A 21,257-nucleotide genomic window follows, 5' to 3' on the forward strand; every position below is an offset into this window, starting at 1 on the left:
CAGGTAACAAGATACATAGCATTGGGCCATGATAAGGACTTTAGAGTCATCTTAAGTATAGCTTGTTGCTGTCTCAGAATGAGTAAAGTACCAGTTTGGGAAATGATGATTCATCCATTCTTCTGGGGTTTCTCCTCCTTGTGTCGGCTCAGGTCCAGCCATCTGTCCACAGTGCTACGCCAGAGGCTTTTTGATATTTTCTTTGCATGACACTGCACAACTCTCAGTGCTGAATACAGAAAGCTCACAGCTTATAAACAATTTGAAGATTTTTTTACTTCAATAAAAATCGTCTTGTATACATAGTCTAATGATAATCGTGTCTAGCTAAAACAAGACAACTGGATTTACATTGTTCATAGATGCCAACACATGGTGGGCGTGATCATCACCAACTGTGCGGAGGCTTTCTGGAGGGAAAGTAGAACATTGGCACCTGTCAGAATGCCAAAAAATATATGTCTTGTTGTGTTAGGATTAGATTGAAGATTGAATGAACCACTAGGATGATTTACACCATTTTAATGATTAATAACATGGGTATCATGCCCATACTTCTCAGGATGAAAGGCCTAACGTTACTTTTAAAACAGTGTGATTTGTGGTGTCATAATTTTGTAAATGCAATAAAAGTCAGTGTGAGGTATAGCCGGAGGTGGTTGACTTACTAGTGATGCACTGCAGCAGTTTTGGCTAACAAATTCAGTGAGTGATGATGGGCAGCTGTCAGTGGTAGTCAGGAAACCTTTATCTTGTTTTGATCCCTCATGGTTGCCGGGTAACAGCAAAACAAAGAACATGTAGGCTCTGTCATGTGTGTCATCATATGTGTGTTAAGTGTGACATCACACTCAATAATAAGCTACTTCCGGGTCCAAACTGTTGAGAGTCCCTATAAACACAGCAAAACATGCAACTTTATCTGAATCTCCTGCTGAAATAACAGCAAATAAAAGGCTCAAAACTGTTAAAATAATATAGTTCACCATTTTTCTAGGCAAAATTAAGGTATTTTTTAGATTTAAAATAAGTCTTCTTCTAAGATAATTCTTGCCAGAAAAGCATCAATAAAGAACATCTGGAGTAAATGTATTGTTATTTTTGCGATCAGATGTTTGAAAACAGCCTTGTAGTCATGATTGTGGTCACTGCAACGCGTAAACAAGCAGCATCTCTCTCTGCCTTGGTACAGCTGCATTTTTTTTTGGTCTTTTTCTGCGAACTGCATTTGTGGTTTCTGTGTTCCACACAGTTTTGCTTGATGCTTTTGTATGTCTTTGCCGTCTTTTGCCAATTTTTTTGCATACATATTGCATCACGGCAACTGCAGTAAATCAATAAATTTCAATGCAGAATATTCACTCATTGAGTGGCCATCATGATGGTATGCTAACTGACTTCCTGTTGGTATGTAATGACATCACACGCTTAAACTTTATAGTGGTTATGGATGAGCAACATCTACGTCAGTGGTTATCAACCTGGGGGTCACGAGACAAATTTGGGGGGTCACCAGATCATGTAGATAAATATATATATACAGTATATATACATATATATATATATATATGTGCCCAGATCTACCACACCAGACAAGACCCCAGGTGTAGACTATGCATAGAGGCCAATGAGACAATCCAGCACATAACTGCAGGGTGTAAGATGCTGGCAGGGAAAGCTTACATGGAGCGCCATAACCAAGTGGCTGGTATAGTGTACAGGAACATCTGTGCAGAGTATGGGCTGGAAACCCCAAGGTCAAAGTGGGAAACACCTCCAAAGGTGGTAGAGAATGACCGAGCCAAGATCCTGTGGGACTTCCAGATACAGACGGACAAAATGGTAATGGCGAACCAACCGGACATTGTGGTGGTGGACAAAGAGCAGAGGAAAGCCATTGTGGTCGACATAGCAATACCAAGCGACTTCAACATCAGGAAAAAGGAACACGAGAAACTAGAGAAATACCAGGGGCTCAGAGAGGAGCTGGAGAAAACCTGGAGGGTGAAGGCATCAGTGGTGCCCGTGGTCGTTGGGGCACTCGGGGCAGTGACCCCCAAACTGGAGGAGTGGCTCCAGCAGATCCCAGGAAATACATCAGACATCTCGGTCCAGAAAAGTGCAGTTCTAGGAACAGCAAAGATACTGCGCAGAACCCTCAAGCTCCCAGGCCTCTGGTAGAGGACCCGAGCTTGGAGGAAAAAAGAGACCGCCCGCGGAGGGTAAGGAAGAGTTTTTATATAGTATTATTTTATTGGAGCATGTGTGTGTGTGTTATTTTACCAAAGTGCCATCATTTGTTCTTAATTTGATTAATTTTATTTAGCCATTGTTTTTTCCCCTTTATTTTTTAAGAATTATACAGGCTAATGTCCCCATCATGGTGTGACCCAGACGGGGGTCACGAGTCCAGTTAACTATTATAATGGGGGTCGTGGCTCAAAAAGGTTGAGAACCACTGATCTACGTCATCGAGGTCACCGCTCCCTCTGGGTGAAAACAGCAGCTCTTGTCCATTGAAATGAATGGTTTGAGAACATCAAATTTACATATGACAAAAAAAAAAAATCCTATTTGTCAAATGTGAAAAGGATGTCCTCGAAGTCATATGTTGCTTCAGATAAAGAGAAGACGGTTAACTTTTGTTTGCGTCATTTTTTTTCACTGGCTGCTTTATTTGCTCTTCTGAAACACTGAAGGCACCAAGAGCCCCTCACACCTACAGCAGAGGTGTCACAAGAGGCGCTACAGGAAACAAAAACAGGACAAACGAGGAGAAGATGGTGAAAGACTGTTCAATCAATCAATCAATCTTTATTTATAGAAGGTTTTATTACATTATCGCCCTTCAAACCCTCCCAATATATGCAGTTATCACAATACACACACACACCTACACCCCCTACCCTTTACTCTACTCTCTGCTCACACACAGAATCAAAATCAAGCACATAAGGCTGGGTACAGATGACCAAGGTGAGGAAACACCATCAGAGGAGCCGTCCTCCCCGGGAGCAGCAGACAAGCTGCGGCCGCCCGGGCGCCGACACAAGGGTCCTCATTGGAGGCGCGGCAGAGACACCACACCTCCACCTGGGCACCCACAGGAGAGCACCCACACAGCCACAGCCAGTCACCGCTCCCGAGGAAGAGGGCTCCTTCAGAGGAAATTCTAAAAATATAAGAAGCAGTATAAAAACATTGATAAAAAGTTTAAAAACAAAGTGAAGATCAGTAAGAAACTAAAAATAAATATCGATATATCAATAAATATCAAGTTATCAAAATTAATAAATAGATAAATAAATAAATGGGACTAAAATAGATAAATAAATATCAGCTAAAAAAAAAAGCTAAGCTAAAAAGGTGGGTCTTGAGCTTGCTCTTAAAAACATGAACGTTCTCTGCAGCCCTGAGCTTCGTAAGGTAAAAGCAGTTGTTGTGGAGAGGAGCTGACCAGTGCGGGACACCATGCTCTGAAACAAGGACAAACCCAGGAGGCGCTGCACTGTTTCAGAGGAGCACTGAAGCCAGTGAATAGGCAAGTCTGCAATGGAACTCTTTAATTTGCAGTTGAAGTCTTTGAATCCCAGATATTTTTATTGATGAAAAAAACCTTGAAAAATGACCAAACACATGCTTGTTTGCTTGCGACTCACCTTTCCTCAGACTTGACTCTAACTCCAGCCCATCTCCATGAAGATGTTCACTAAAGGCGTTCGAATATGAGATTTAAAGGGAAAAGGTCCTCATCCAAATCCATTCTTTGAGTAGTGGAGACCGGGGCTATTTGTCACATGGAGTAATTTGTCACATTGCTTTTTATAGCCACTCTAGAGGGCGCTACGCTGGTGCTGATATATAATATGTGATTCGGCGTTCCTCTTCTCTTCCAATAATAATTTTCTCATTTGGACTGAAGACATGAGGACAGGACACATTTGAAATGTTTTTATGCTTTTTCCCAAACTTTAATGCTTGTGATATTTCTGTAATGAGAACTTTCCTTTAGTCAGTGCCTTAAACAAAAGACACTGATCTGAAAGACAGAGATGCTAGCTTTGGTTTGAGCCGTTTTATAGCTAACATGCTAAAGCCGCTAGCTAGCTTACAGTGTTGGTAAAGTGGACACTAGGGGTTATTTGTTATTCGTCACATGGGGCATTAATGGTGGGACATTTTTTTCTTTTGTGTCTAATATGTTTTTTTGTTCACTTTATTTTAATATTATATTTTATAGGCCGTATGTTTGGGTCATTTTAGTGAATTTGTACATTTTACACCTCATAGAGCATTAAAAAAAAAAACATTAAAAACAACAGTGACAATCAACCCCACGCCATGTGACAACTAGCCCTGCATATGGGGCACATTGTCACAGACTATTTTGTTGTGTTTGACGGTTAATAACTATTTATTGCAATATGATAGAGAAAAGAGCTCTCATTTAATGCAGGTTTGACTCTTGTGGGATTTTCTGTTGATGAGCAGTGAACTCTAGAAAAAAAAGGGTGACAAATAGCCCCTATCCACTGCAAAAATAGCCTAGCTGCTCATGAGGAGCATGTTTTCATTGATGGCAATAGGGGAAAACAAAAAGTTACGCAGTGTGCCTTTTGCACATGATAAAAAAATAAAAAAAACACTACTGCTATGATAAACCTAAGCTCAACTGTCATCATGTACAAACATACACAACATTTACATGTTAAATTATGCTTTGTGTGTTGTTGCAGATGTTTTCACTTGGTCTATCAACTTTCATTAACTTCTCTGTCAACAAAATATAGGCTATTATATAATCAACTAGCTGAGACCCGGCCTTTGGCCGGGCCTCGCTAGTCTCCACATTTGATATTCAGTGATTATGAGTTATTACAAAGAAATGTCCAGTATAGTCCCTATAACCCGTCACTCAGTACAGCTGTAGACCCGCAGTAAGCAGACCAGTGGTTCCCAACCCATTCCTAAAACTATGGCCACTCCAAATGTTTAAAATAATGAATGCTAAAAATAATTTCAAACAAACTGCAATTGGAGTGTTTGCACCCGTACTCCTTTCTTATAAACTACATGGACAATATGTTGCAAAACTCAGGGAATAGAATTCAAGAAACAGTGGAATATTTATGGAGAAATATTAGCGGTTCAGCTCTAACGGTTCGGTTCACGGTGCAGGACCCGTGGTTTGGTGCAATCTAAAAAATAAGAAGTTGTTTTTTATTAGACAGTATTTATATCCTTATAATACAATTGGCAATGCTTTCAAAGGCGATTTATAGAATGTAAAGAAGAAATAGAGAAGAAATGGTACAGCAGCAAAGTAAAAAAAAAACATAAATTAAAAAAAAAAAGCAACAGTGCAGGCCATGCGCTCGTTAAGTGGTTTCACTTTCGCTTTCCGCACACGGAGGCTGAAGCTCTCGGAGCAGCGCGTTTCAGTTGAAGCTCGTGTTTCTGCGTGTAGTTTTTGTCGGAGACAAAACTTTGGAAACGCAATATGAGCAGGATTGGGTCTTACGCATGTGTCTGAGCTTCTGACATGACAGCACTGGATCTGTAATGAACCACAGCCTCGGTCACTGCAGGAGAGACTTAAACAAAGACGCGTAGATGTGTTTTGGAGGATGTACCTGTACCCGCGGAGCGTCTGCAGCTGCAGTTTAGGGTGAGTGACGATGACACACATCGCCCTGTTAGGATGCGCGCACGCACACATACACACACACACGCACGGCAGTCAGATCTCGTGCACTCGCGTTGTTGTGACGGCGGGTTGTCCTCGGACAGCAGCACCGCGGTCCATATGGACCCGTGACCAATGCCCGCGGCCGGTGGGACGGTGACGTGGGGCCGCCCGCGGATTGTTGGGAAATGAACATGGCAAGTCCTATTTAGCGCTGTTCCAGACGCTCGTCGGTGTACAATTTGTTGCAGTATTCATTCAGTCCACTGCGCACATCAGCCCCCACCACCAACCACGCACACACTCACTACTGTCGCCAGGTTCCCAAACGGTCTCCCATCCCAGTCCTAACCAGGCCCTCCCTGCTTAGCTTCGAAGTCGGTATGGGAAATAAAAATGGCGGCGCCCAGGCGGCGGCCATTGAGATAGCGTTTTCTATAATAGATACGCTTTTTTTCTTCTTCTGAAAACATCATTAAATTCTTCCGTGTCATGGATGCTGTAGGTAAACAAATCTTCATTTGTGATTGGCATCTACAGTTATGATGTGTTTTTTTTGTCATGAGTTATGTGATTGAGAGTGCTGAATGTGCCATGTCTCTTTTCTGAAAAAGGTCAAATTGAGCTGTTGATGTTGTGCTGCCTGTATTTGTAAGAAGGTTCTCTCTAAGGGGGAAGATGCTACTTCATGAAAAAAAAATAAAAAAAAATTGTACAATGACATGGATATGGCTGTAGTCTTTATGGCTAAGGTTTATGGCGCCATCTTGTTTCAAAATGGGGTTACTACAGAAAAATATACAAATAAAATTGGCTTATAGGCTTACAAAACCACACGGTACACACTGAAGAGTATAGGCCTATATAAGTAATAATCAATAACATAGTAGTCATGTGTAAACACACGCACGCACACACACACACACACACACACACACACACACACGCACACGCACACGCACGCACGCACGCACGCGCGCACACACACACACACACACACACACACACACACACACACACACACACACACACACACACACACACACACACACACACACACTGTCGGTAACAGTTCCATCAATAATGAAGATGTGAACAGCAATGGGAATATTGGATATGTGTTAGACTGGTGGTGAGCCGATACCGCTGCAGCTTCAGGTGGTAAGTTTACCCATTGATTCAAAGTGAAGTGGAGAAGATGAAGAACTGGCAGGATGTATGAACCAAGTGATCTATAAATTAGCCTCTCTACACACCAACTGGGTGAGAACTCCATGGCAACCTGGGTATTTTGGTTTTCTTATACATATTTTTTTCAGACTTATTTTTTGCCATGTCACGGTACATCTCAAAAGTTATTGAGCTGCGGGTACCAGTACATACAGTACATACAGTACATACAGTACATACACTACATACAGTAGGCCTACATACAGTACATACAGAGCCATGTAATTCAAAAGTGTGAGTTTATACAATGACTCTTAATTCAACCTGTCATTCAGTGTTTTCCAAACTGTGTTACGTGATGGTACTTTTTTAGACTTTTTCAATTTAATTAGAGATAGTTTAATTTATGCTTTTGGAATGTATGTAAGTAAGATCATTATTTTATGATTTAAACATAGTTAACATCCAGTTTAGTGAGTGAGTTTTCAAATGTATCTATCAGCAGATGTGTTGCGTTGTTTACATCAACATCTATGATGATTGCAACATCTGTACAACTTCACTGTATGTTACCCTTGTATGTCACTCCCCTAATAAATACATAATGTAAGTAATAAGTAATTTAATGTAATTTCTATAAATATTGGAAATAGTTGCTGTTTTTTCTTCATATACACTTTATTTTTACCTTGGAACACAGTGTGAGCGTTAAATAGAGAAGTAGGGAAGTTTAACAATGTCACATTTAATAACAAAAGTGCTTTATTGGTACAATCACTGTATAAAAATGCATTGCAAAAGCTTACAATCTTCCACATAGGTATGATTCCAGGGTGTTAATTTTAATTTAAAAAAAATCTCTACACAGATCTTGGACAAGATCACAGAGTTGCAGAGTTTTGCTGTCTTTTTTGCAACATAGCACAGATCATGTCAAAGGACCGCTTAGATCTTATTTCAGACATAAAATTTTAACTTTATGTCTGAAATAAGACACAATCAGAGAGGTGGGGGTGTCTGTTCCCTATTTAAGGACAATTTATCTTGTCACAAACTGTCGTTTGGGGAGTTTTCATCATTTGAGTATGTGTCATTTAAAATGAAGATACAACAATCTGCCATACTCTATATTGTTATTTATAGACCGCCCCAAAATGTTTCTTTTATCGATGATTTTATTGGATTAATCTCAATTGTGGCAACTGAATTTGACCTTTTGATAATTACTGGAGACCTGAATGTGCATGTGGATGTACTGAATGACCGGCACACAAAAGAACTCAATGCTGTCCTGGACACATTTGGTTTAACCCAACATGTGTCTGAGCCCACCCATAACAGGGGTCACACATTGGACCTTCTTATTACAAAAGGTGTTTCAATCTCTAATGTGAATGTTGTTGATGTTGCACTATCTGATCATTTTTGTGTTTTCTTTGAACTTTCTGTCGTGCCCAAGCCAGCAGTTGGGTCCGCAGTGGTTCAGAAAAGACTCATAAATGATAAAACAAGGGAACAGTTTATAGAAATGATAACATTTGAAGATTCCCCCTGTTCCGATGTTGATAATTTGTTGAGCGCTTATACGTCAGGTGTTTTAAATGTCTTGGACACCATAGCCCCTGTTAAGGATAAAATTGTTAAAACTAAGCAAAAGGCCCCTTGGATAAATGAAGATTCGGTCCGGGCACATAAAAGGGAGTGCCGGAGAGCTGAACGAACATGGCGCAAATCAAAGCTTCAGGTACATTATGAAATTTACAAAGAAAAGTTACACATGTTCAACCAGACTCTGCGTAGAGCAAGAGAGAAGTATTTTGCTGAAATAATTTCAAATTGCCACGGTAACTCTCGTGTTCTGTTTTCCACGGTTAGCAGACTCACAAACCCTCCAGTTTCATTGCCCCATGAATTAATATGTACTTCCAAGTGCAATGAGTTTGCAAATTTTTTTAGCGACAAGGTCCAAGCAATTAAAAACGCTATTAGCTTCTCACAACAAATGGTAACATTTCAACCAGTAATAGAACTAGAGCTGACACATTTTGCACCGGTCACTCCTGACTTAGTGGAGGATGTTATCTCTGGTCTGAGCTCAAGTACCTGTTGCCTGGATGAACTGCCAACCAGATTTTTGAAGTCTGTGCTGAGCAGTTTATCCCAACAACTCACGTGTCTAGTTAACACCTCCCTCCAGACTGGAGTTTTTCCAAAGGCCCTAAAAACAGCTGTCATTAAGCCACTGCTGAAGAAGAGTGGTCTTGATGCAACAGAAATGAACAATTATCGGCCTATTTCAAATCTGCCCTTTATAGGAAAAGTCTTGGAGAAAGTGGTTTACAGCCAGCTTACGGACTTTCTTATTGTAAATAATGTTTTTGACGTGTTCCAGTCGGGCTTCAGACCCTGTCACAGCACTGAGACAGCCTTGATCAAAGTGACAAATGACATCAGGCTAAATACAGATGCAGGCAAGGTCACAGTCTTAGTTCTGCTGGACCTGAGCGCTGCGTTTGACACAGTGGACCACGGGATCTTAGTAGAGAGGTTAAAAACCTGGGTGGGAATCTCTGGAAAGGCTCTCGAGTGGTTCAGATCCTACCTCGAGGAACGAACATATTATGTCGCCATCGGAAACTGCGTCTCAGACCTAATAGCATTGACTTGTGGTGTTCCCCAGGGGTCGATTCTGGGGCCCCTCTTGTTTAATTTGTACATGCTCCCGCTAGGCCAATTAATATCAGGTAACAATGTATCTTATCATAATTACGCAGATGATACGCAGATCTATGTTTCATTGACAGTGGGTGAAAATGGGCCTATAGATTCACTGTGTCATTGCATCAAACAGATTAGTGCGTGGATGCAAAATAACTTCCTCCAGCTGAATACAGATAAAACTGAGATAATCGTCTTTGGCCCACAAAAACACCGAGAGGTTGTCATTGGTCATCTTGAAGCTCTTTCACTGGCACCCAAAAGTCAAGTTAGAAATCTCGGGGTAATCATGGACTCAGACCTGAATCTGAACAATCATATCAAGTCCATTACATCAGCGGCCTATTACCACCTAAAAAACATTGCCAAAATAAAAAACATAGTGTCCAGACCAGACTTGGAGAGACTAATTCATGCTTTTGTCTCTAGCCGGTTAGACTATTGTAACGGCCTGTTCACTGGCCTCTCTAAACGAGCTGTTAGACAACTGCAGTACATCCAAAATGCTGCGGCTCGAGTCCTGACCAAAATCAGGAAATACGACCACATCAGTCCAGTGCTCCGGTCTCTGCACTGGCTTCCTGTTGCTCAGAGAATAGAGTTTAAAACAGCTCTGCTTGTGTATAAGTCCCTTCATTGTCAAGCACCTAAGTACATCTCTGACATGTTACAACTATATGAACCACCTCGGGCCCTGAGATCGTCAGGCAGGGGTCTCCTGGTGATTCCCAGAGTCAATAACAAACATGGTCAGGCTGCATTTCAGGTTTATGCAGCAAAAGTCTGGAACAGCCTCAATGAGGATCTGAGACAGGCCTCAACCCTGAGCATTTTTAAGTCCAGGCTGAAAGGACACCTTTTTACTGCTGCCTATGGAGATTGAAATGTTAATGTAATTGTAACTAATGATTTGTTTTCTTGATTTTCATTGTGTTTTTGATGCTTTTTATTGTGTTTTTAATGCTTTTTATTCTATTTTTGCTCTGTTTGGTGTTACTGTGAGGCACATTGAGTTGTCAAGTACATGAAATGTGCCATATAAATAAACTTGCCTTGCCTTGCCTTGCCTAGATCCTACAATTATGTCCAGGGTGCCACTGTGGATGTCATACCCACAGGAGGCTAGTTTTTGTATACGGTACCGCACCGTCTGAGTGGACAGCTCCAGGACAGCAGGGGACTCCTTCATCTGCTCTGAGTTCAGTCCGATATCCATCAACCCATAGAACCTCTCCACCAGAGTGGGAAAGGAGTATAACAGTATCGCTGGACTGCAGATTACAATCTGTTTTAACTCCTCCTTGGAACAATCCAGGGCTTGTTCAATAAAGGACAGTGCCTGGTGCATGGTCTGTGGCTGAAGCTCTGCAATAGAGGCTTTGAGGCCGGAGACCAGACAAAGTATCTCCTCCTTTGTGAAGCCCTCATCTGTCAGGAAGCACAAGCCATCCCTCCAAGCTGCAGCAGGCCACCGTAAAATGTAAGGGTTGAGGCCAAGGAGCTTTTGTAGCCACACACGGAGGTTATGCTCATCACCTCCCAGATCCAGGTACGTCTCTCTCAAGGTGTGGATGACCTCTTTATTCATCTGAACGGGCTGACTGAAGCTCTGTGGGGCACTGGCCATCACTTTACCAATGACTCTTTTAGACAAACCAAGACTCTGGAGGTAATGAAGGTTGGCACGCTGGTTTTCATGGCAATACGTCATAAAGAAAGCAGCTGGGAACTTCTCAATAATGCTGATCAACTCGCGCTCACTCGCACACACAGACATCCACAGGTCTTTCTGGGCAGCTATGTCATACGGCCGGCACAGGATCGCTTCGGGGTGGTTTTGTAGGATTGAGGCAACTAGAGCAGGATCCGCACCCATGACCCTCAGCATGGCGGCGTTTTGACTAGCATAGACTGACGTTTCTGACAGCACCCAGCTCTTAAATTTGCGAACCTTCCCAATGTCCACAGAGAGTTTGCAGAGTGCATCTATTGTGTGTGGGTTCTCTGGTCTGTTGTGGCCAGAGGTCACTTTGGAGAACGGTGCCACGGGGGTAAGAGGTAATTTTATCCTCTGGCTGTATGTGCACAGAGAGGCAGTGGTGACACGCAGCATCGTGGTCAGCAGTGCACATCTGTTAGGAAGTATAGATAGAATGATTAGGGTGTTATTTTTGTTAATAGTTATTTTTTACAACCAACAGAGCTTCATTTCAGACTTTGAGATCGTTATAATTACAATACAATAACGCTTTTTCAGTCAGCACTATAATTCTAATTTGATCACATAATAATCGGATATGATGACTGAAAGCGAGATTAGAAATATTTGTGCGGTAGTTTTTATTACAATTTATTCATTGAACGTAAAGACAAATATGATTAATCAGACCAGCATAAATCATAAGTACAAACATAACAACAAATAACTATATAAATAGCAAGCCCATTCCTTTACATAAATTATAATTACTATAACATTGTTTCCAGTTAACACTATAATTAGATAATTTAAACCACTAATAATCGGATATGAACGTGAGTTTAGAAATATTCGTGCTACTGTTGCTGTCAGTGGGACAGAGATACAATCTAGGAGAACATAGTGTACTGAAGCATAATGTACCGGTAGCTTACATTGTGTAGCCATATCGCAGCAGTTGGTTGGGAAACGTTCGCTTCATGCTTGTCTACGCAGGATATACTTCTAAGCGCAGTCATTGCATTCATTTTGTGCATAAAGCTTGATAAAAAAAGCAATATTGGTTTACCAGCTTTTGTCCCAGTGAACCGCGAATAGAGCTCCTACACTCCGCTGTGCACTGCATACACGTACACACGCATGGTAAACATACTCGCTCCTTGCCTTCAAATGGGCGGAGCCAAATGACGTCACGAGTATCTCTTCTTTTTTTTTACGAGAAGCATGTCCATTTATTTCTTTTGATTTATGCAGATTAATGATGTAATCTGTATGTAAGCTTTACAGATTCATGTCGTGATCGCATTAATAACAGATTGGCTGAAAGAACTAACAGACAGAATGGCAGATGAAAGACTTTGAGGGAAATGTCTCAACCATTTCGAGCCATTATGGAATAAACCTACATTTCTGACTATTTCATTTCTCAATGGACCCTTTTGTTTGTTGCCTGGCCTGCCAAACTACATGCTTTTTCAAAGATATTTCAAAGACATATATAGTCTGGGAGCGAGCATGATCTCAACGACTTCCCGGTGCGCGTGATTGACAGACGTTATCAACCAATCAGAGCAACGCTAGATAAGTCGCAGCAACAAGTGTCAGGAAGCCTTTCCAAAAACGTCCTTATTTACGAGGAACGCTTCTGTGCTGCTTCTGTGCTTGTTTTAGGGATTACGTTTTTTTCCAAATGATTTAAAACAGACGAAAGAGCAGAAGAAAACATCGTCACTCGCAGCGCACGCCATCTTTTGGTAGAGTGTGGTGACGGTGGTGACGGCTTCCGCGTCTTGTGGTAATGAAGTCCCGCCTCTCGGTGCGTGATTGGACCGATGTGGATCAAATCGTGAAACGATGTGAAATGGCTGCGAGGAGCTGTCCAGAAGGTTCTACTTTTGAACAGAAAGGAGGAGTGTCTGGCAGGCCCAGGCCAGGCAATTTTGTTTGTGTCCAAGTACAATATTCACGACAGCACCTCTCTGTTGGATCTGGTCGTAAACAGCGCTGCAACTACAGTATATGTGTATAAGTCTGTTTAACTTAACCTGCGCCTGGGGTAAAGTAAACCACAAGACAACTAATCTATAGAACCAGGTCACATATTTGTGAGACACAAACAGTTTGAAGACACAGTCTGTTTTCCTTGTCTTTGTCAGTTAATAATCACTATTTAATGCAAAATTATAGGAAAAAAAGAACAAACGCGGACTTCAAGCCAATGGTTTCAGTTTCATTTCATGTATGTGGCTCTTGGGGATGTTTTGTTGATGAGCAGTAGACTCTACAAAAAAAGGATAGGCCTAGAGTAGCTGGAAGTTCATCCATACTGTATGAAGGCAGTCGCAAATTCATTCGACTATATATTCATCATTAAAGCAATGTATTCCTCCAACCTAACCACAAGAGGACGCTATTCTGCCAGGACTGCACTAATGAAAATAGGAATATGCTACATTTGTCAAAAGTATAGTCACCCGAAAAATGTATCTATTAGGCTTCTGTATAGACCAGTATTATCTCTATTTGCTGAGGTAATTTGCAACACATGCAGACAGAATAATGCAAACAACCTTGGTATTTAAAAAGGATAACAATTAGCCACATTTTTTCCTGACTCTTTGCATTCCCTGAGTGTTCTTGAGAGCTTTCGTAACAAGTGAATTTCTCCATTGTGAGATCATTACAAGGCTTTTGTCACTTGGAATAGAATGGAAGCTTGTTTGTTTGTATATGATATGGACTTCATTCATGCTGGTGACAAGCGACACATGTATCTCTACAGGTTCTCCTGGGGTAGATTGCACACATTTGCACCAACTGTCCCTCTGACACACATACACCTCATCATTCATCCTGACCTATTGTACATGTTTATGCTGGTATAGGGGAAACCGGAGCACCTGGAGGGAACCGCAAACACAAGGAGAACATGCAAAGAGCTGTCATTTCAAAATGTCTTGAAGCTAAATTCAAAAGGTTAGTCAAGTAAATGTAACTATATGGTGAAACATGAAAACAACCTATAGTTTTGAGCTTCTATGCAGTCTGCTATAAGTTTTTTTCTTTTTTTTTCTCAGTGCTCGTACCCAAACCACAGTCATCACTAGTCTTGGGTTAATAGTTTACAAACTTTGTTTCAAAGTTAAGCCACAGACAACAAAGTTGAACCAATTTAAATATATTCATCAATTTATTTTATTTTATTCATTTATAGGAAAAACTCCATTGACAATTGAACAGTTGAGGCAAGTTGTCACAGCCATTCATTGCAGTGTCTGAAATCTTATAACTGGGAGTCTGCAGTACATGAAAGGACCAAATATGCTTTTGTATAACATATAAGCAATGCTTTTGCGATAGTCCAGGCTGACAGAAGTGCCTTTGCTAATCCTTCCCCCTCCAAAAACAACACATTTTTTCAAATGACATCTGTCCAAGAACCAGCTGTAACTTTTCATTGGTTCCAGATATTTTTGTACAGAGCTCCAGACAGAGGAAGTATTTATAGCCCTTGTCATTTGTTGTTTCTCTTTGGTGATGAACACAGTTGTTCCCTGTGCCTTAATTACTCTGAGACCACCTGCTGCCTTAATGTGCCATGCTTTAGTAAACCCCACAGTCTCTGCAGACAGTGCATTATCATAGGCATCCGTATGTGTCTAAGACTCTAATTACCAATAATCATCCTTATCATGAGTCATAACAGGCCAGAAATGTGTGCTCCCTTAGACCTGCTAATCCTTAACTGGATCACATCATTTGCTTTATCTAAAGAGACTGAGTTGACTTCATTGAGATTCTCAGACATTGTGGCACCTGTCTGTCAGTGTCGTCCCTTGAAATGAGTTAGTCTTCTGCAACAGCTCTAACTTAAACCTTTGGATTAAAATGTTGATAAGAGCACCTAATTATACCCATTAGGGATAGCATGTCAACTGTGTGGAAATATGTTTTGCCTTAATCCATGTCTGTAACATAATGATTGTATATAATAATGACTGGACACTGAAAGGCACAAGTGTTTGAGTGCATCTGTTGTGCATCTGAAATAGTTTGACAGCCTGCCCATACAAAGGACGGAGGAGGAACAGGGCTCTAGGGAAGAAGGGCATGTGCTGGAGAAGACCAGCTGATGGACAAAATAGACGCTCCCCCATTCGTCTCAATCCGCCCTCTTTTTGACCTTTTTCTGTGAGACTGTGATCACATGGTGAAGCCCAATGCTTTAAAAGGCTGTGCTGGATCAGGGACCTCCAGAGTCTATAGTTTGGCCCAACACACACTCTGTTCCTCTGAAGTTGTCTGCAAGCCTCTATAATGTCAGACACTGAAGACATCATGGAGTATGAACAGGAGGACGTGAACTCGGAGGGAGAACATGAGGAAGAGGCTGAAGAAGAGGTTGATGAAGATGGAGTAGAAGAAGAGGAGGAGGAGGAGGAAGAAGAAGAAGAAGAGGGGCAAAATTGTGAACATGAGAAAAAGGAGGAAGAAGAGCACGAGAGCGACTCCAGGCGGCGACACAAAACAACTTATTTGCCAAACATTTCCCCTCCTAAACTCCCAGATGGTGAGAAAGTGGATTTTGATGACCTGCACCGGAAAAGACTGGAGAAGGACTTTAATGATCTCCAGACATTGATAGAACTTCACTTTTCCGGCCGCCAAAAGGAAGAAGAGGAGCTTGTGGCGCTGCGTAACCGCATTGAGCGCAGGCGTGCTGACCGCGCGGAACAACAGCGCGTCCGTGCAGAGCAAGAGCGAGAGCGTCAGGCTCGTCTGGCTGAAGAAAAGGCTCGACGCGAAGAAGAGGCTGCAAAGCTGCGTGCAGAGGAAGAAGCCAAGAAGAAAAAGATATTCACCAACAAGTCCTTTGGTGGTTTCCTTCAGAAGGCGGATCAGAAGAAGGGCAAAAGGCTTACGGCGAGAGAGGAGAAGAGGAAGGCCTTGTTAGAGCGCCGCAAGCCTCTGAATATTGACCACCTGAACCAAGAGAAACTGGTGGAGAAGGCCCAGGAACTGTGGCAGTGGCTCCATCAGCTACATGCTGAGAAGTTTGAGTTCGCTGAAAAACTCAAGAGGCAGAAGTACGACATCTACGTGCTGCGTAACAGAGTGAACGATCACCAACGGGGCTCAAAGGCATCCAAGACCACACGAGGGGCCAAGGGCAAGTCCGGCTCCTGGAAGTGAGTGAAATAAGCCCTTTGCAACTGGAAACCATGTTTGGAGACATTGTGAGCGTTCGAAACAATCATACGTCACTAAACGGATTAGTATTGTCATCCTCACAATAGGCACTTTCTTCAGTTAAAAAGAAAAAGTCTATTATTATTATTATTATTATTATTATTATTATTATTATTATTATTATTATTATTATTATTATTAGTATTAGTATTATTAGTATTATTAGTATTATTATTATTGTTATATTCGACACTGATATCATCACTATGCATTTCTGGGAACTTGAAAGAGCTAAGCTGGCATAAACTATAGGCTCACCTCAAATTTGTGTTTAATAAACAAAAAACCTTTGCTGTGATGTGTTTGTGTGTTTTTTTTAACCAAATTAAATACGGGTATGAAGTTATTGGTATGGTGAAAGCAGGTTGTAGGTTTAATATTGGTCACTTCATACACAAGTACAAATATGAGGACGGCCACACAGGGCAGTACTCAGTTACATCTAACTTTTTCAAGAAACACTGTACTTTTGCAAGTTCTTTCCTTAAGGATTTTACACTTCTACTTGAGTGATATGATAGAATATCTCTACTCTTACTTGAGTGAAAGGAAAATAGCAACTTGTGACACTGTGAGTGAATCTTTAAGCAACAATCTTCATTTTGAGACGTATGAAGGCTATTTTGTGTTTTGTTTCGAATAATTTACGTCACTACTGAAACATGAATCAGATTTTTACGCTCAAACTGTTTTCGGTACTCAAGTAACATTTTCATTTTCGGGGCACTACTTTTTATTTGTGCCTGGGTAAAAATTTAGTTCAAATGTATTCGATTGAGCCCGGACATGTGTGTACCTTCAGCGTCCAGTAGGTGACAACATAGTATCGATTAAAGAGGCCAAAGCCCACCAATCATCTTTACGTTACGTTACGTTATGAAGTGTAAACAGGAATATGTAATAGATTCAGGGACAAATTAATTACAGAATATGTCAAATAATCTTGACGATTTTGGGACTTTTCTGCTGTGGCTCTGAAGCCACTCTGGGGTCACGAGCCCCACGTTGAAGACCAATGGTTTAAAGTACAGCTTTTACATTTTATTCACAATCAAAATAGTCGTAATGTCAACGTGGACATAAAGGACATACTCAAACTTGATCTCTCAAGGCAGCCATTCCCAAAGTGCAGGACATCGCGACCCTCTTTATTGGTCCAAAAATCTAGTAAAAGTAATAGTAATTTACTCTATTCAAAGTCATTTATTATTATTTTACAGCCAAAATTACATAAAAAGCATCAACTAGCTGTGACAGTAAGCTTAATACTGCTGGTACATTTGTCAAAATAAATGTATTTTTACTTTCTAAATTTGGCCCCACTTTGTGGAACCACTGAGGTATCGCACTTGCTTTCATGTCAACAGTCCTACTTGCTGGGTCTTTTCTGATCTGTTATTATAATGCCACTTACATTCAAACTATGCTTGACACAATTTCATTCACATGGCTGAAACAAATCATTAAAGCTCAGCAGCCTGTGTGCCAATACAGGTTTCCATAGAGACTGGGGGAGGCCTCCTCTGTTTGATCCGGTCTATCATGCACCCATCTCTCCTGTGCGCGCACACGCGCGCGCGCGCGCGCACGCTCTGGGAAGAGCCCAGTGCGTCACTAATCCCAAACATGCCACCTGTACCATCTTGTCCTAAAGCTTTGCCTCTCAAATAAGTGATGTTTCCAGGAGCTTCCACAGCATTGCACACTGAGGTCATGTGTGTTTACCTAACAGAGAGTATGGCAGCAGCTGTGGAGTCATCAGGGGGTGTTGTCTGCTCATTAAATCTCTGCAGACACTGGAGGAAAATGGGAGCACATGACTGAGAGCTCCTCAGCCTCCTTTATACCTCTGCCAGTCACAATCCACAGAACATTTACATTATGTCGTGTTAATTTGAAAATGTTATGTGATGCACTGGATCATGGATCTGTTGTTTGTAAATTGAAGCATGGAGAACTGTGCGCTCCTTTACATAGGTTGTAAATCATCTAAAGGGGTGTGTGTGGAGATTCTCCAAGAGAATTGTAATGAAATTAACAATATTTCAGTATTTTTGCAATACTTAAAGTGTTTAGTTCAAAATTGGGTGCAATAGCATATTTCTTAAAATCAGCGGTTGCCCTCTTCTTCTAAAAACGTTGTCACAGAGGCATAGTGTCAAATGCAAATGCCTCTTTCAGTACAAATAAACCTACATTGTAGGAACGTCAAGCTTTCATATGGTGTATTGCTGCCAAGTACAGCATAACATGTTATGTTAGGTATCATGCAATGTGATGATATAACTAGAAGTAGCTAAGTAATATTTTTATTCACTGTATAAAGTTGTCCTTGAATTAAATCTCTCTTTTAGACCTCAGCCCTTCACTGAGGTCTAAAAAGAGAAAGAGCTAAAATCTCAGGTGTGCTTGCAGATTCTTAAACCATCCATCCATCCATCCATCCATCCATCCATCCATCCATCCATCCATCCATCCATCCATCCATCCATCCACCCACCCACCCATCCATCCATCCATCCATCCATCCATCCATCCATCCATCCATCCACGTTAAGGTGGTGGTTCCAGGAGGGGATATTCTTAAACATTTAAGATAAATCTTTATGTGTAATGATGCCTCTACATGTGGAATATTTACCTATAACTCATTGTTAAAACAAAAATAAAGTACAGTGATTATTTTAAAAACAACAGAGTTTAAACCCCTTTACTTGTTGTTTGTGTTTTCCCTTGTGAGAGAGGATCAGCACATATGCCAGTGGGGAAGTGGATGCCCGTGCAGCAGCTCTACGAACACCTGTGGTCTGTGAATAAATAAGACCGACAAGAAGCAGTGCACTGTATGGGCTTATCTTCAGCTGCCTCCAAATTAAGCTGGGAGTTGGTCGGAGCTGGGGATATAAAGCAGGTTTAACCAACTCGACAGGGCATTTATCTCTTTACCTCACCACAAGCTCCATACTGGGCTGTGGTGATCAGATGGAACAGTGCATATCTGAGATTGTATGTTGAATTACAGTACTTGCCAGCATGTTCTCATCAGTGTTTGGGAACTTTCATTCCCTGCACAGCCTATCAAGGACACCTTACATACGATTGCTGACATTCCTTGTGATAATCTCCATGCCTGGTGTCATCTTGTGTTGGATATCTCCCTGACCAACCTTTACTAATTTCACTTGGCAAGTTGGCATAGCCATCACAGACGATTTATGCTATGCACCTATCAATATGCCCTACAGGCCAAGTTGTCTCATACAAATCTTATTGGCATTCTTGACTCTCTGGTTGATGCCATATGAATCTCCTCCCGGGGAAGCATAGCTGGACTTGAATGACCAAAACCACAACAATGTGTAAACTTCTCTTTTGTTAGACATTCATGTCTCTGCCGATCTCTATTTATGGAAAAACGGTGGCCTATTCCTATACAATCTATGGTAAAAAAAAAACAAAAAAACAATCAAGAAACCAGCATAAAATATCAAAATATAATTAAATAACATAAATAGTCACAATAAATAAAGTTAAAGTCCTCTGCGTCCCTGAGCTCCTCAGATAGACGTTCGTAAAACTGGAAAGACCTCGCTGTGAGTGTGTACTGGCTCGAATGACCAGAGACGCCTGCCGGAGGAGTGCAGGGACCGCAAGGGTTCATAGGGTAAAAGGTTCGGAAAGATAAGACCCATGACCATTAAAGGAATAGGCCACCTATTTTACATACTGAGATATGTTCTTACCTTAGCTTTGACGAGTTCTATAGGACCTGTCTGGTCTTCAATCACGTAAACACAGAGCAGACGGCGTTAGCATTTAGCCTCTCCCTCTCTCCACTATAGCTCCAAAACAGGTCAAGATAGAAGCTACCAAGCTCTGCCACGTTTTCCCTATTTAAATATGGTTACGTTAAGTGTTACACTACAAAGTATAATTACACAAAATTAAACAATGTGGATTTTCTAAGCGGATAAAAGGGGGAACTATATTGTAAGGCGTAATAATACCAGGAGTAGTTCGAAAACCGCGCAGTAATCTTCACTTTACTGTGCGGATGCCAATGCAGCGATTTCAAAACTGGTGTAATATGGGTCGTTGGCCCGAGAGAGAATGGAGCGGACTCTGGCTGTGTTCTTCAGGTGGTAAAACCCTATCTTTGTGATATTCTTAATCAGCTCAGAAGTCAAAAATCACGGCCAGGTTTTTTTACTGAAGTTTTGAGGTCTAACATCTAAGACCCAGACATTTGTCATGGTCTCAGTCAGTAAGGGCTTTGTACTTTTGCATACGTTTAAGACCCCTGGACACAATCCACCTACTTTGGTGTTTTTGTGTTAAAACGCACTGGAACATGCTCAGTGACGGGTGTCTCTTAGGTGATTCATGCTGATTGCTCCACAGCTGACCACACTCCCCCCGCAGTCCATTATTAGAATGTGTCCCTGCCATGTGCCAAGTGAAGACAGTAATAATGGTCTCTGGTCGCCTTCATCCTAAATTTTTATTCTTAGAACAATTTAAGAAAAGGCTGTGTGAGTCATGTCTTTTCAGAAAGCTGCAGTGACGTGAACACTTCTGGTTGCACGTCACAATGATTTGTTGCAACAACGCATCATCAGTAGAAGGTCTAAATCCCAGCTCTCATTCCTCATTAGTGGGTTCTTCATTGATTAACTGCCATTTATCTGCCATGCTGTCATCAATGAAACCATTTTCAGATATTTTTAAACAGCG

General features: G+C 41.4%; 2 protein-coding genes across 2 annotated transcripts; one reads left to right on the forward strand and one right to left on the reverse strand.

The window, feature by feature from the left end:
* Positions 1-10,646: 10,646 nt before the first annotated feature.
* On the reverse strand, positions 10,647-12,406 carry LOC306959346 (transcription termination factor 2, mitochondrial-like; the record flags this gene model as incomplete). The annotated part of the gene is made up of 2 exons (XM_079551434.1): positions 12,343-12,406; positions 10,647-11,706 (listed from the first exon to the last, which is right to left on the reverse strand). A coding segment is annotated over exon 2 (1,041 nt), but the record flags the coding sequence as incomplete, so codon positions are not given.
* A 3,184-nt stretch (positions 12,407-15,590) lies between these two features.
* tnnt2c (troponin T2c, cardiac) lies at positions 15,591-16,497 on the forward strand (the record flags this gene model as incomplete). Its single annotated transcript, XM_079551435.1, has 1 exon — positions 15,591-16,497. One exon carries the CDS (start codon positions 15,591-15,593, stop codon positions 16,464-16,466), a length of 876 nt encoding a protein of 291 aa, XP_079407561.1. The 3' UTR covers positions 16,467-16,497.
* Positions 16,498-21,257: the final 4,760 nt, after the last annotated feature.

The sequence above is a fragment of the Gobius niger genome, assembly GCF_951799975.1.
Source record: "Gobius niger genome assembly, chromosome: 2".
NCBI lineage: Eukaryota > Metazoa > Chordata > Actinopteri > Gobiiformes > Gobiidae > Gobius > Gobius niger.